At 43.3% G+C, this 17,183-nt stretch overlaps 1 protein-coding gene and 1 non-coding gene across 3 annotated transcripts in view; both read right to left on the bottom strand.

Moving 5' to 3' along the window:
- LOC124789684 (ATP-dependent translocase ABCB1-like) overlaps positions 1-17,183 on the bottom strand; it is a 238,757-nt gene that overhangs the window by 76,061 nt on the left and 145,513 nt on the right. For both annotated transcript variants that reach the window (XM_047257121.1, XM_047257119.1), the window contains one exon: positions 1,267-1,437. In XM_047257121.1, the coding sequence (XP_047113077.1) occupies positions 1,267-1,437 (171 nt within the window). The remainder of the gene's footprint in view (positions 1-1,266; positions 1,438-17,183) is intronic.
- On the bottom strand, positions 12,255-12,329 carry Trnal-caa. Its single transcript has one exon. It is a non-coding gene; the product is annotated as a tRNA-Leu (tRNA).

Here is a 17,183-nt window from a genome sequence, read left to right as displayed (position 1 = left end):
TGATCTTTACTAAATGGGAAGTAAAGTCAAAGATCGTGGGTCAAGTTACGGGATGTAACTGCAATATTACACTCGTTCAAATATTCTCTCAGTCTTTGCTTTTTCCCTCCGTTGCTCGATGAAAGCGTTTCCTACTTCTGAATATTTCAATTAAACCTGGGTCAGATAGCATTAATTATTATGCCGTAAATTCTGTAATTGTAAAGCGTTTATTTATTGCTGTAAGTTACAGAAGGATGAATTTTAAAAAAAACAGCACAGGTACGTTTAGGACTAGCGCACTGAGGGTTCCGCACAAACTTAATTATGTATAAAGAAAGTGCAGGCATTCTAGGAATCGAGGATCTCGACGATTTTTGCCAGTTATCGACAAGATATCGGTTTCAGGGATTCCAAGAATGTTTTAATATCAAGTCTGAATCGGATAACGAACGACAAAAGAAATACTTCAATCGTGTGTTATAATTACAAATGAACAATTTTTGGACTTTTCCCTCTACTTGTGCTGTGAAACCTCTCGTCTTACAAAATTTTATTATATTACATCAAGGGGAGTACCTACTACATTTTACTAAGTAAGTTTGGGACTATCAAAATATGTAACATAAATTACCGTATGTTTTGATTACATTGACTTAGACTCTTATCGGTTTTACATCACCAAGGAACTGCAGATGTCAGTAAGTAACGTAAATTTCAACCCGATATGTCTACCCATTCCTGAGAGAATGGGGTCTTAACACACGGCCAGATAGTCATACAGTTTTATAGCAAATGAAATAACTGCGTGATAAATTACAAATTAACACTTTTCGGTATTTTTGCTTGGTTGTACTGTGAATCATTGCTTTTTGGTAAATTTCGTGATTCTACGTCAACAGGAAGTACCGGGTAGGTTCGATGACTGAGTATGCGAGTATTAAAGTATGCGACTTAAATGGCAGTATCTTTTGGTTATACTGACTTAGAAGCTTACATTTAACCGCCAAGTAACTACAGACCATAATATGTGACATACAATTAAATTTGATACACCTACCTGTTCCTGAGAAAAAGGGTCTATGATAGTGAGACAGACAGGCAGACAGACAGGCAAACAAATGGACAACGAAGTGATCCTATAAGGGTTCCGTTTTTACCAATTGACATATGGAACCCTAAAAAGTCACTGGTTCAAAACATTTTGCCGGGATGTCTTGTTTTACGGGCTTGGAAGGACCAAAGACTTCACTGGTGGTAGAGTCCCAGTGTAAGTGGCGCACCTACCTTGTCCAGCGCGGCCTGCACCTTGGCCTCGCTGCTGGTGTCCAGAGCAGAGGTGGCCTCGTCCAGCAGCAGGATCTTGGGGCGGCGCACCAGCGCCCTGGCGATGGCGATGCGCTGCTTCTGGCCGCCCGACAGCTGAGCTCCGCGCTCACCCACCATCGTGTCGTAGCCCTGCACACATCAGGAGGCACGCAGGACATTAACTACACTTCCAGAGAGCTAGCGGATGGCATAATGGTTAAGACACCGCCTCTACGTCGGGAGAAGGCTTCAGATCTTCTTTCTGATGTAGGTTTTCCATGGTTTTCCTACATTATTTGAGGTAAAAGTAGGATAGCTCCATTGTAACGGATACTGCCTTTCTTTCTTACCGGTCCTTGTTCTATCTGTAGTTGTGCCACGTCTCAAGAGACACTGTCTATTGTTTCTGAAAGTTTTATCCCTCTTCGCTCCATTATGCCAGGAAAAGATGGAGTAGTAACGATTGCTTTCGAAAATGGGCTTCCATATCAGTAAGTTACTGGATTCATATTTCAGTGGCTGAAATGGAAAGCAGTGGTCAGTCAATTCTTAACATATGCCGACCTGTCCCGCAAGCAAGCACCGTCTCATTAGCGACTCGGTTTTCAGGAAAATCTAGCGATGATATTTTGCTTTTTGTTTAGATAATTTACACACAGATGAAAAATTGGTGAACTGGAATGACGAGCAGTTTTTAAATGTGGCTCGAGTGAAATTAGTAGATGATGCTAGAGCATATGTGATGTGTCATGAGAAGTTGTAAAGTGCTCTGTCTTTCCAGGACTATCAGGAAGAACTGCTGGAGCCTTATAGAAGAAAGAACACATTTAAGTATTATCTGGAACAACTTAGAGGAACACTCAGAGAAAGGGAGAGTCTGTGGGGAGTTTTGTGGAATGCATAAGGAAAATAAACATTAATATGTTCGAACTGACAGATGATGACAACGCCAGTGGGGCTGTTTTGTTGGAAGCAGAGCAAATAGCAGTAGATACGCTTATTCGGAGTCTGCCTGCCGAGATGACACGTAAAGTGTGCGTAGGGTTTTCACAAAAATTAAACGTGGCTTTAACAGCTGCAACAGCTTTGGTCAAGATCGATGCAACGACCAAACATACGAAGAATAACGTAGTTTTTAATGCTGAGACCATGTGTTAACCACGAGGAGTGGCCGCGCGGTTTGAGGCGCTATGTCACGGATTTCGCGGCCCCTCCCGCCGGAGGTTCGAGACCTCCCTCGGGCATGGGTGTGTCTTTTTAGCATTAGTTAGTTTAAGTAGTGTGTAAGTCTAGGGACCGATGTCCTCAGCAGTTTGGCCCCTTAGGAAAATTCACACACACACGCACACACACACACACACACACACACACACACACACACACACAACCATGTGTTTTAAATGTGGTCAGCTGGGGCACATTCAACATGTATTGCAGAAAGTTGCAATGCAAGAAGTATAAATATGTTGGACACTCTGAACGAAATTGTCAGTACAGGTATACAAAAACTTGAGGAAGGAGACTACAGGGTGGATCTTGCACCATAACGTTAAATGAAAGAGGAAGCTGTGGAGCCACAGTGCAGCATTCCCAGTAAATATTTGCACATGGTACCTAAGTGTGGAACCAGTGGCCGACTATTGTTTAACCAACTATGTAGCAGCAAGAGTGTGCAAATTTTTGCTGCATATGGGATTGCAGGTATCTGTAGCCAGTCAGGGCAAGCTTGATATAAGAAATTTGAACCCATCCCATTGTATGCTAAGTGATGTAGGTGGGGGTAGTATTCGCTTACTCGGTTTGGTAGTATTGGATTTCCACAGGGGGTACTGGCTTCTGGGATTGCGTGGAAGTTCTCCCTAGCATAGGATTAAGTTATGACGTCTTATTTGAACTTGTTTTCCTGATTGAACATCATGCAGAAGTCGAGCTACAGGAGGACAAAGGAGTGGAGAGGAGGGGGGAGGGTGAAGGTCGGTGGGGCACTGTTCGATCTCAGTTTTACTGCTGAAAGGACCAGGCACACCCCAGGCTTCAGGGAAGCACTCTGAGCTCCATACTTGGTCTCTAAGCTCTTTGAGTCGACTCATGGGATGTTAAGTCCAGAAGGGGAGTAATGGCGAAGACAGTCTGGATGGAGTTAGGAGTGGACATGCCAGTTAATACATTGTGTATGGTTGAGCCCTTGTTAGAAAACCAAGAATTAGACAAGACACTGTGTTTTATTTGTCACAGTTTATCCTATGTAAAAGAGATTGATGAAAGATCCTGTCATTGTGGACAATTTCGGTTCACTAGAAGTGGAGCTACCAGGAGGTTCGCTGATAGCTAACTTGGAAGTATTGGAGGAGGAAGGATTAGATAAGAATTTCAGGGAAGAATTTTCAAACGATGGTGAGTCTGTAGATATAGCCACACAGTGGGGCGAGTTGTCGTTTTTAAAAGAATCTGATAGAAAGAATTTGGGAAGGCTATTAGAAGAACACTTGGAGTTTTTAACCTTTCCAGACCATTACCAGCTACGCCACTAAACCTTTATAATGTTCCCACTGGGAGTGATTCAGTTGTGTATACAAAACTGTACCAATTCCATATCATCTGCAACTGGTGATGTTCATTAACCAGCAGCTCCATGATGGGTTTATGGAAGAGAGTACCTGCTCTTGGATAGCATCGGTAGTAACTGTGCCAAAAAAAGAGCTCAGAGAGAAGTAAGGCTTGTAGAATTTATTGTGGCTACAGATATTTAAATCAAAGGACAGCCATAGATGCATACCAAATGTGCAGGTAATACGCTGTTTAAAGCAGAAATAACACTTGGTATAGCTGGAGAATATTATAATCTCCTCTAAGGACATCCAGGAACTCATGGTGCAATTACATCTTGTGTATAGTCATTTATGAGGAACATGACCAACATTTAGTATGTCATTTGTACTGAAATAAGTTTGCTTTATCAGCCAATTATTGGCTAGAATGAAGTGTGAACTGACCAACCATGGGGATAGTAAAGTAGTTTTTAATGCTGAGAACATATGTGATAGATTTGGTTAGCTACGCCACATTCAACATACGTTGTAGAAAGTCGCAATGCAAGCTGTGTGGGAATTCCTGACGCCTACAGTTCCATCTTGGGATAGCTAATTATTACAGAATATTTGTGCCAGATTTTGCAGAAATAGAGGACCTCCGATACATTTATTGAAAGGGGGTGAACTTTCACTGAACTCCAGAATGCGAAGAATCCTTTGTGTGATTAAACGATTTATTGACCACTGGTCACATCCTTACTTTGCTAGATTATAAGAAACAGTTTGTATTGTTATGTTATGTGAACAGTCATGACCTGTGATGCAATCTGAGTCAGTAACTGATGGAGCAACACCTGATAGCTTGTTCTTCTAGATCGTTGAAGAAGGAGAAGAATTACTCTACTACACAAAAGGAGATTTTCAGTATGATTTACAGAATCACTTATTTCCGTTGCGACTTGTGTGGTCGATACCCTAACAGACTAGCTGAGTACCCAGCATTGCCCAGGTTTGTCTTAATTCCAGTTTTTTTCCCTCTCTCTGTCTCATCCTTAGCTGCTCTCTGTCCATCTCCTTCACCCCCATTCTCTGTCCATCTCCTTCTCCCCCTCTCTCTACCCACCTCCTCCTCCCCCTCAGCCGCGTAGCCGGGCAGTCTGGGGCGCCTTGTCACGGTTCGCACGGCTCCCCCCCCCGTTGGTGGTTCGAGCCCTCCCTTGGGCTGGGTGTGTGTTTTGTCCTTAGCGTAAGTTAGTTAAAGTTAGTTTAAGTAGTGAGTAAGTTTACGGACCAATGAGCACAGCAGTTTGGTCCCATAGAACTTACTGCAAATTTCCAAATTTCCTCCCCCTCTCTCTATCAATAGGCTCCTCCCCTCTAATTCTGTCTCCACGTTCCCCCTCTCTTTGTCCATTTCCTCCTGCCCCTCTCTGCCTGTCTCCTCATCTCCCTCTCTCTGTTCATCTCCCCCTTCCTATCCCCCTGTTCATCTCCTCCTGTTGCCTTTGTCTGTCCATCTCCTTCTCTCTCCCTCACTCTGTCCCTCTCCTCCTCCTCCCACTCCCAGACCATTCCTCCTGTCCTTCTGTTCATCTCCACCTCCCCCTCCCTGTGCCTGTGCCTATCTCTTCCTCCCCCTGTCTCTGTCTGTCTCCTCATCTTTCCTTTATCCCCCTTCTCTTCTCCGTTTTCTCTGTCACTATCCCTCTCCCCTCTCTGTACATTTTCTATTTACATCTTCCTCCCTCTATCTGTGCCCATCTCCTTTCCCCTCACTATCTGTCCATCCCCTCCTTCCTCTTCTCTGTACACTTTATCATGCTTACCCTAATAGAAGACTGATGGTTCTTACTATGACAGTACTCCTTTCCAGAGTATAACTAAGAGTATAGGAACCTGCCCAGTTAGCCGTGCGGTTTAATAATGCACGACTTTCCGGATTGGGAAGGAGCACCTGGTCCCCAGCACGAATCCGCCCAGTGGACTTGTGTCGAGGTCCGGTGAGGTGGCCAGTCTGTGGATGGTTTTGGGTGGTTTTCCATCTGCCTCAGCGAATTCGGGCTTGTTCCCCTTATTCCGCCTCACCTACACTATGTCGGCGATTGCTACGCAAACAAGTTATCCACGTATGCGTACACCACCATTACTCTACCACGCAAACATATGGATTACACTCGTCTGGTGTGAGACGTTCCCTGGGGGGGGGGGGGGGGGGGGGGTCCACCGGAGGCCGAACTGCACAATAACCATGAAGGAGTGGTTCGGTGTGGGGCGGCGGAGGGGTGAAGTGGACTGCGGTAGTCGTCGTGGGGTTGTGGACCACAGCGGCTGCGGCAGAGACGGAGCCTCTCCGCCGTTTCTAGCCCCCCAGTTAACATACAATACAATACAATAGAAAGGGTATAGGGCGAACTTTTTACCTGTGGATTGTCCACCTAGATGCATGTCAGATATATTTCTCATGTAGTTAACGAATTTTCATACATATCTGTTGATATATTTCGCCTGTACGTCTGGCGAATTTCGCCCTGCAGTACCAATTTCAAGCAGCTCAATGTTTATGATGTTGCATCTATGCGGTCCTAAAGCATCGACTGCACTCTTACCAGTGCAGTGGTGCAAAATGGCATCAAGAAGGCGCTGACCCACACTCCAACAGAAAGAGCAGGCAGTACCACACCTACAGGAAGACAGAGTTCAGCACCTCCTTTCGACGCAGAGACGTAACCAGCCGCCCATACTGGTCAGGTCCAGTTCGGTCTCAGACTTTGAGAGCACCAGTATTGACTAATAGTAAGATGAAACTTAGCCTGTGGTCTACAAGTAGTAGTTGCATGTAGGAGGCACAGGAAGCACATGAAACCATCTCATAACAAAAAGCTAAGTTATGGTTCTTTTCTGTTTAGAAATAAAGTGTTCCATTAATTTGGAAGTGTTATGTACAGATCGTTTTGGATTCCTGCCACTGGCCATTACAAATTCTCTTCTTCCTTGTTTGTGTCCGTGCTGACTCCCACAGTAGTTTACACAACACTATCTCCTTAAGTGGAGTTAGAACGGAATTTTTTTTCACATTTTCGGTTTTTTATCTCTTATAAAAGTTGCAATTTTCCGAATAAAATAATATATATATCACTTATAAACGGACATGGGAAGATTTTATTTTTGTAAATATAATCTACACAGGTTGAAAATGTTAAAATTATTACGTGTATTACTTAAAGATCTAATAAAATCGGTACTTTGTTACATAGAAGGCTGTGGATTGCTATGTTATAAAGGTTAAAAGTGTTGGTCATGTCTAGAAGAGGATGGGCAGCAGGTTGAGAAAGTTGAAACAAAGTTTGAGAGACAAGAAACTTTCTGATGGTAAAACCATAACAGGCAGACTGACAGACAAAATGATTGATGAACTGCAGCAGTATTATGGGATGATCATTAGACATAATACTGAGGATTTGTTGAAAATGAAGCAAGCAGTATGGGATACCTTCTTCCACAGACTGTGAACTGATGAAAACCATACTGTATATCATCCTCTTGGTCTTTTTCCAAGTTTTTCTTCTTTTCTTCTTTTCTTCTTTTTGAACTCCCTAGTGGTCAACTGTGCTGCATACTCTGTTTTATCACCACCTTTGCCCTCCTGGACCTGATTCATGGTCCAATTACCGCAATGCCCAGTATTCAAACAGTTCATACAGCCACAAACATTCCGTCCCACCAGCAGTCATAGATATCATAAAACCTATTCACAGAGATGTGGCACTCCTGATTTACTGAAGAAGTGTCTGCATGGTCAGAAAACGTTCAAATGTGTGTCTATTCCCAAGGAACCAAACTGCTGAGGTCATCTGTTCCCAGACTTACACACCACTTAAACTAACTTAAACTAATTTATGCTAAGAGAAATACACACACACACACACACACACACACACACACACACACATACATGCCCGAGGGAGGACCCGTTCCTCCGGCGGAAGGAGCCGCGCACTCCGTGACATGGCGCCCAAGACCGCGCGGCCACTCCGCCCCGCTGCATGGTCAGGCTCAAAATCCCAACGAGTCGTTCAATAATCTTATATGGACTCGCTTACCAAAAATGTTGTTGCTGGAATGAAGACACTAAAGTGGGGGGTCAGTGATACTGTTATTGCTTTTAATGATGGCAACATTGGTAGGATGAAAGTCCTACAGCATATGGGAATTAATCCTGGAGCAAACTGCATCAGAGAACTTGAACGGATGGACAAGGTTCGCAATGATAAAACAGAGTATGCAGCACAGTTGACCACTAGGGGGTTCAAAAAGAAGAAAAGAAGGAAAGAAGAAAAACTTGGAAAAAGACCAAGAGGATGATATACAGTATGGTGCAGGGTACTTCTGAGTGACGAAATGAAAAAAAATAAGTATATATTAATTGAGTTACAGTCTTTTGAAACTTTAGAAGCCGCTCCTGAAAATTTACATTTTCTGTTGCATTTTTCCCTAAATCTCAGAAACAACTTCGAGTAGAATATTCAAATTTTCAGGGATTAATAACATACATATCCTGAGTCAACTGAACTAAAAGAAGAACATAATGTTTTGTATAATTAAAATTATTTAGGACATTGTACAATAAAAGTACGCAAAATTTTAAGCGTATAATTAAAAATTGTATTTCCGAAAGCAGTGGCTGAAATGCAATTATTGTAGTTCAGTAGATTCGGAACATACAGTTTAATATCCTGTAAAAGTTTCATGTCAATGACTACAGTCGTTCCTGAAATACAGGGATGCCAAGTTCTTAAATTTAACATTGTCATGATAGGGCGTTCCAACTCCCCTTAACTATGTGCTGTGTAATGATATAATTTTTCAGATACATCCAGTGGTATACGGGGCTACTGTCCGTGATATTTGTTATGAACAGAGTCAGTAGAAGAGAAACAATAAATTAAAATGTCATGCTTCAAGCAGTAATTTGACTGCAAGAACAGTGAAAACGTAATAAGTGATAAACTTTTCTTTTGTGGGAGTCGTCAGAGAGGAAAATTTCATAATGTTTGAGATTATGTGTAAGGTTTGTTACAAGTTTCTAAGTGCTCTCTTTCTCAAACACTGGATGACTGAAGTATGAGTATTCTCGTGTTATGGGATACACTGCTTTTTCACCCACACACCCACTCCTCTGCCAGGTAGATGGTTCTTACCCCCCACAGCGGTGATTTTCAGGTATTGAGTGATATGTGTACCAAGTTTGGCTGAAAACGGTCCAGTAGCTTAGAAGGAGATGAGGAACGGAAGCCTACATGCATAAATACATACATACAAATGTATGTACATATATATGTACATCGATTTTGTAATATACATGGATGTTCGGACTACACAGCACTAAAATGGCTTCTGGGCCTTAAGGATCCGACTAACAGCTTGACTCAGTGGGCTTTACAGTTAAGCGAGTTCGATTTTGAAGTTATACATTGTCCGGGGGAGACTCATCGAAATGCAGATGGGTTGAGTCACAAGATACGAGATTGGAATATATTTGTTTATCTGCCTGACAATTGTTGGAGGGTTCAGGCTGCTTACTGAGATTGTCAGAAATTCACGATGTGAGCTCACGTCATTGCTGACGACAGAGTATTACACAAACAAAGTGTTGTCACCGTATAGTCGTGCCAGCAAGGCCAACAAGCTACAGAATAGTCCATTATGGAATATTACTGAAGAAGAACACGTAAGCAGGATGAGGTACAGAATGTCACTGGATGCGAATATGGAAGGGTATGTGGTCTGCACACCGCTCTCTTGGACGTTGTCAGTTTTCGTGACCAAACCCGCTACTTCTCAATCAAGTAGCTCCTACATTGGGCTCACAAGGGCTGAGTGCACCGAGTTTGCCAATAGCGCTTGATAGTCCAGGACAGATGTTCCAGGCAAGCCCAATTTAACTTTGAGGATCTAACAGGAACCAGCGATAGCACTGCAGCAATACATTGCTATTTTTTCATCGTGGTTGTTATATAGTTAGTGTTTTGTGTTGTACGTGTTGGTTATTGCTTTGTATTGGCTTTAACACTGTTGTGAAGATATTTTCATAGAAGTAATGGCAAATGAACGAATCATAACTGCATTACTACTCTGTAACGAGACATCAATGACCACAGGTCACTTCTACCAAAATAATCTGTAAATATCTTTGAACAACATTCGAAATTTTATTGGTGTAATTCAGGTTCATTTAGATAAATTTCGATATGTTCGTTAAGCACGAACATCCTCAGTACGATACTGGAAAGAAATATGGTCTGCATTAAATGTATAAACTACAAAGTTATGTGTATTGAGGGTGTCTTTTCATCGTGTCGGATACTCAAAGGAAAGGCTTGAGAAACTGGGAATAAATGTAACGCTAACATTTCGCTCTCATAGACAGCTGATAAGCCGCTGTCAAATCGTTACGAAAACAAATTTGAGTGAAGTTATTACAGCTATCCGAATACTGACACATTAACTGTTATAGAGAAAAATATATTAAAAATGCCTACATTTCGAGTATTGTTCCTTATGGAAGAAACCCTCGCTTTTAGTTAATGAGAGTGGAAAATATTTGCGTCATGTTGGTAAACAATGTTTTCAAAGCGCCACCTTCCATAACGGTTTTTATAATAAAGTATGGTCACGATTTATGGTTCAAGTTAAGTAAACAAGAAAAAAATTACAAGGAGTGCCTTATTTACAATAGAAGTTACAAAAAATATAGGTATTCAATCCTTCTGCACGTCTAAAGTACCAAATTTCGATTGTGAAACTGATGTATGGTGTATAAGAATTGGGCCAGAAAATTTTTTTATATTGCTTTCAAATTTCCATAGGTACGCAATACTTTCGAACATTTTAAACCTCAAATTTTGAAACAGAAACTCTTCTGTGATGTATAAGAATTGATCCAGATAAAATTTGTTAATCTTGTTTTCAGATTTAGGTTTCTACTTGCTGAAAGATACCAGTTGATGGGTTTGTTTATAAATAACTTTCCTGCTGCCAGTAATGATTTTTTTACTTATATTTTACACGATGGGTGTAGAGAAATTATTTCAAGTGCGTTTTTCTCTGTGTGCAACGACATTTTGACGTAATGTTTTTGATCTGGGAGGTTCTGTTTTGTTCTGTTGACTTTAAGTTCTCTTACAGTCCATTTGTGCAGAGTCTCACACCCTTAAACTTCACACACAATTTTTTTGCACATTGTACATCGTGAATAACTTACATGTACAATTTAAGTTATTCTAGATGTACGTTGTGCACAGAAAATTGTGTGTGCTGTCTAACATGTTTGAGACTCTACGCAAAAGGACCATAAGAATAGTTAAAGTCAACAGAACAAAGCGGAACTCACATATCAAAAACATTATATGAAAATGATAATCTGCACAGAGAAAAATGTACTTGAAAATGGGAATAATTCCCCGAAACGCTTCGTGCAAAATACAAATAAAAGAAAATCTTGACTGGTAGCAGAAAAGTTATTTATAAACAAACCCATTGTTTTCTAAATTGCAGGCTTTCACAAACGGATTTTAATGCATCTAATCAGATGGTTCAAATGGCTCTGAACACTATGGGATTTAAAATCTGAGGTCAACAGTCCCCTAGAACTTAGAACTACTTAAACCTAACTAACCTAAGGACATCACACACATCCATACCCGAGGCAGGATTCGAACCTGCGACCGTAGCAGTCGCGCGATACCGGACTGAAGTGCCTAGAACCGGTCGGCCACAACGGCCGGCGATCAGATCAGATATCAGCTGAAATGTTACGCATCGTTTTCTGAGCGCCATCTATTACAAAGCGAAAAAAGTGGTCCAACTAAAACATAAGTATTTATTTACGTACTACACGAATATGTAATAAAAATGGGGGTTCCTATTTAAAAAAAACGCAGTTGATATCCGTTTGACCTGTGGCAGCGCCATCTAACGGGCCAACCATAGCGCCATCTGGTTTCCCCCCTTCAAGCTAGACAAGTTTCGTTCTTTGTGGCTTTTTCGTTTGACGCTTATTTCGTGAGATATTTGGCCCGGTCACGATCAATGGACCACCATAGATGCGAAGCCCGACTGCGCGAATTTCGCTTCACCCTGTATATATACAGTGTGAAGCGAGATTCACGCACTCGGGCTTCGGAGCGCGACTCCTCACATGCCAGCGATAAAAAAAATGTCTTTCACAAAAATTCGGCGGGCGAGTGCATCCAGCAGAAAAAGGACGTTAAAGAGTGGCAATCTGGCAACACTGTAACCACATGTATGGTAACTGCCTCTGTCAGCATGTATTCTTTGTGCTGTGGATACAGTTTTAGGTTAACGTGCAGGAGGTCGATGGTTCGATCCTGGGCCGAAGGATATGTTTTTTGAAACTTCCTGGCAGATTAAAACTGTGTGCCGGACCGAGACTCGAACTCGGGACCTTTGCCTTTTGCGGGCAAGTGCTCTACCAACTGAGCTACCCAAGCACAGGAGCTCAGTTGGTAGAGCACTTGCCCGCAAAAGGCAAAGGTCACGAGTTCGAGTCTCGGTCCGGCACACAGTTTTAATCTGCCAGGAAGTTTCATATCAGCGCACACTCCGCTGCAGAGTGAAAATCTCATTCTGATATGTTTTTTGTTTGGTAAATGTAGTCCAGGTGGTCCGGTATCTGGCATCTTAATCGTCAACAGCAATTGCAGCGGGTCCAAAAAATTGGTTCGAATGGCTCTGAGCACTATGGGACTTAACATCAGAGGTCCTCAGTCCCCTAGTAGTTAGAACTATTTAAACCTAACTAGCTTAAGGACATCACACACATCCATGCCCGAGGCAGTATTCGAACCTGCGACCGTAGCGGTCGCGCGGTTCCAGACTGAAGCGCCTAGAACCGCTCGGCCACTTTGGCCGGCGCAGCGGGTCCTCTAGAAAACATTTGCACTTTCATACTACAACCATAGAAATTGAAGATTGGTCAGCTTTGAAAGTATCCCTTTCCACTCGCTGGAAAAGTTCCACTACATGTTCGGCAGAGGATATGGTTCGAACATGATGGCGCACCTCCACACTTTGGAATTAATGTGCAACAGTATTTGGGCAGAACATTCCCAGGGAAATGACAGTTGTATAGACATCGCGTTTGCCTGACATTAATAGCCTCGGGACGCCCGTGTACTCTACTCCTCTGACGAATGCGGAAGAATTGGTAGCTCGAGTTCCTGCTGCTCTTGTTACTGTGGACGCAGATTTACTGCGAGGGGTAGAGAGCTGTATGGTCTGGCGGATTGCGCAGTGTTTGGACGTGCAGGGAGGTCGCTTTGAGCATCTGTTGTTCTGAGGATAACGTATTTTGTTGTGAGGGTCATGCGGTCATTAATATGGACATTATTATTGTCACTGGTTGCTAATGTGCAACATCTGAGCGCTCATATTACATGTAGCATAAATGACAAGTAGATGTTCTGTTACTGTACTGTGTTATCATCTTTAGCATCTCGAAATTGATATTGTTTTTGTAGTTATTCTGTCCTATGACAGGTCATTTGTTTCAACTGTATTTCTTATTTCTCTAACCACGTATTTGTTATGCTCAGCGTGACAAAATGTTGTAAATTTAAGATACATGAGACCTAAGAAACGGTGTATATTACAGTATGAAATGTCAGAATGAAATTAGCAAATAAAAAGAAAAAAAAGGGCCTCAATTCAAGATCGAACCTTTGACCTCCTGTATGCTAACCCAAAGCTCTACCCACTGCACCACCTGCACAGCACAAGTAATATGTGCTGACAGAGGCAGCTACCATACATGTGATTACAGTGTTGACAGATTGCCACACTTTAACGTCCTTTTTCTGTCGGATGTACTCGCTAGCCGAAACTTTGTCAAAGATATTTTTTTATCGCTGACATGTGAGGTGTGTGCGGATTTCGCTTCACCTTGTATATACAGTACATACTGTCGAGCCAAAACATTATGACCATCTTCTTAATACCACGTTGGTCCACCTTTAGAGCGCCAAACTGCAGCGATTCTGCGTGATATACACTCATGGAAATTGAAATAAGAACACCGTGAATTCATTGTCCCAGGAAGGGGAAACTTTATTGACACATTCCTGGGGTCAGATATATCACATGATCACACTGACAGAACCACAGGCACATAGACACAGGCAACAGAGCATGCACAATGTCGGCACTAGTACAGTGTATATCCACCTTTCGCAGCAATGCAGGCTGCTATTCTCCCATGGAGACGATCGTAGAGATGCTGGATGTAGTCCTGTGGAACGGCTTGCCATGCCATTTCCACCTGGCGCCTCAGTTGGACCAGCGTTCGTGCTGGACGTGCAGACCGCGTGAGACGACGCTTCATCCAGTCCCAAACATGCTCAATGGGGGACAGATCCGGAGATCTTGCTGGCCAGGGTAGTTGACTTACACCTTCTAGAGCACGTTGGGTGGCACGGGATACATGCGGACGTGCATTGTCCTGTTGGAACAGCAAGTTCCCTTGCCGGTCTAGGAATGGTAGAACGATGGGTTCGATGACGGTTTGGATGTACCGTGCACTATTCAGTGTCCCCTCGACGATCACCAGTGGTGTACGGCCAGTGTAGGAGATCGCTCCCCACACCATGATGCCCGGTGTTGGCCCTGTGTGCCTCGGTCGTATGCAGTCCTGATTGTGGCGCTCACCTGCACGGCGCCAAAAACGCATACGACCATCATTGGCACCAAGGCAGAAGCGACTCTCATCGCTGAAGACGACACGTCTCCATTCGTCCCTCCATTCACGCCTGTCACGACACCACTGGAGGCGGGCTGCACGATGTTGGAGCGTGAGCGGAAGACGGCCTAACGGTGTGCGGGACCGTAGCCCAGCTTCATGGAGACGGTTGCGAATGGTCCTCGCCGATACCCCAGGAGCAACAGTGTCCCTAATTTGTTGGGAAGTGGCGGTGCGGTCCCCTACGGCACTGCATAGGATCCTACGGTCTTGGCGTGCATCCGTGCGTCGCTGCGGTCCGGTCCCAGGTCGACGGGCACGTGCACCTTCCGCCGACCACTGGCGACAACATCGATGTACTGTGGAGACCTCACGCCCCACGTGATGAGCAATTCGGCGGTACGTCCACCCGGCTTCCCGCATGCCCACTATACGCCCTCGCTCAAAGTCCGTCAACTGCACATACGGTTCACGTCCACGCTGTCGCGGCATGCTACCAGTGTTAAAGACTGCGATGGAGCTCCGTATGCCACGGCAAACTGGCTGACACTGACGGCGGCGGTGCACAAATGCTGCGCAGCTAGCGCCATTCGACGGCCAACACCGCGGTTCCTGGTGTGTCTGCTGTGCCGTGCGTGTGATCATTGCTTGTACAGCCCTCTCGCAGTGTCCGGAGCAAGTATGGTGGGTCTGACACACCGGTGTCAATGTGTTCTTTTTTCCATTTCCAGGAGTGTAGATTGGATAAGTCCTTGGTAGGTTTCCGGACGTACCAGATGTCTACACACAGGTCAGGCAGTTTCCGTAAATTAGTGACTGGTGTTGGAGTGGGGATGGCGACCGATAGTGTCCCAGATATGCCCTTTCTCACCCAGATCAGCCGAATCTGGTGGTAAAGAGATCAAGATGAGCTCACTATCATGCTCTTCAAACCACAGCTGCATGATTCTGATCTCGAGACAACGACAGTTGTCATACCAGAAGACACCGTCGTCGTCAGGGAAGACATCAACCAACGTGATGTATAAGTGGTAGTCAATTGGAAACGAGAAAGATGAATAAAGTAAGTAAACTGTTTATTATTTCAAAAGTAATCTCCATGATTGTTAACACATTTATCCCACTGTTAGACTAGACGGTCAATACTTTCATGGAAAAATGTTTGCTATTGCCTACTTTAAAACTATAGTTCCCTCAGTTCAATCAACAAGACTTTATTATGAAAATTTAAACGATGTAGTTGCATTTCTTTACCAGAACGAACTGATTTATAAATACTAAGCATAGCGTAACAGAAAACAGCAGTGGTGGAAACCAGTTAGAAAACTGTTGTTGCATTAACGAAAAAAGACTTTTAATACCTATCTTCATGTGTAGGAATACTCTATTTGTGCCTCAGCTCGTTGTCTTGATGTTTCCTAGGGGATGGTTTTCAGGTGCGAGTTTTTTAAGTTTCACTGAAGATACCAATTCACGGCGTACAGGCATCGTGGGTTGTTGCCAGTTCCAACATTCAAACAAACAACTTTACGTTTTCAGCTTTATGAACTTGGCTTAATAAACGCTCTTTGAAATTTGACGAGGTCCATATTCCGGTAATAGTCACTAAATTAAGTAAAACTGACGTACATGATACACCCAAAGCTCTCAGCATTCAGACGAAAAATGCAACCCCTATTCTAAAACAAAGAGAAGACTGTTCCTCTCCAGTTCCAAACCAACTCTGCTCTCTTTCAAAGCTAACGTAAGACTGTGTTACATGAAGGCTAAAGAGAGATTGCACAACTCCTTAGCGAAAGGCACCAACGACATATTTTGACAGGATTAATATCTAGATCCTTACTGCTTTTTGTAAAAAATAACAGTTTTCATACTAATGGATAGTGAAATGTTATGATAGATTTTTGTAAGAAAATACAACAAAATGAGAAATATGTGCCAATTGCAATCGAGAGAAACAAATGGAATCTATTTTCTTACAATCAAAGAAAATGTGTTGCAAAACTATTACAGAAAACATTAAAAAGAATGGGTTTTAAATAAATGTTCCCACACAATACATCGATCCCATAGGCTCCTTTCTTGAACATCAGATATGCAATTTTCGATAAAACGTAGATAAATAAGAGAGTGGAAATTCGACCGAACCATATCGACGCCTACGAATGGTTTCATTCGGGCTCCAAAAATGTGGAAACCACGTGGGGAGAGATCGAGACAGTATGGAGGACGTGTGAGGGCTTCCCAGGAAACTTCTGCAGCGTATTCGAAACTAACTTAGCAACACGTGAGCGGGCCCTGACTGCCCCTTCCAGGTGGTCCAAGATTAAGTCCACCTGATACACAGCTTTCAAGGTGCCTTTGATCACTACCACAGGTGCCTTGGAAGCTCACGTGAATGTCACCTGTGACATTATACTGCCCCCACCGTCCTGCATCTGTGGCCCTATGCATGTTTTGAGCAGCTGCTCGCCTGGATGACGGAGAATGCGGAATGATTATCGACCTGGTGCAACAAGAAACGTGATATGACTTCGTAAACTTTTCCTGCACAATGGGTCTCGACAGGCTCCTCGTGTTTGCTGCGGGATCATAAAACCAACTCGATTCAA

This window comes from Schistocerca piceifrons, chromosome 3 (assembly GCF_021461385.2).
Source record: "Schistocerca piceifrons isolate TAMUIC-IGC-003096 chromosome 3, iqSchPice1.1, whole genome shotgun sequence".
Lineage (NCBI taxonomy): Eukaryota > Metazoa > Arthropoda > Insecta > Orthoptera > Acrididae > Schistocerca > Schistocerca piceifrons.
The sequence above is the reverse complement of the archived record's forward strand: the minus strand, read 5'-3'. Positions and strand labels throughout refer to the sequence as shown.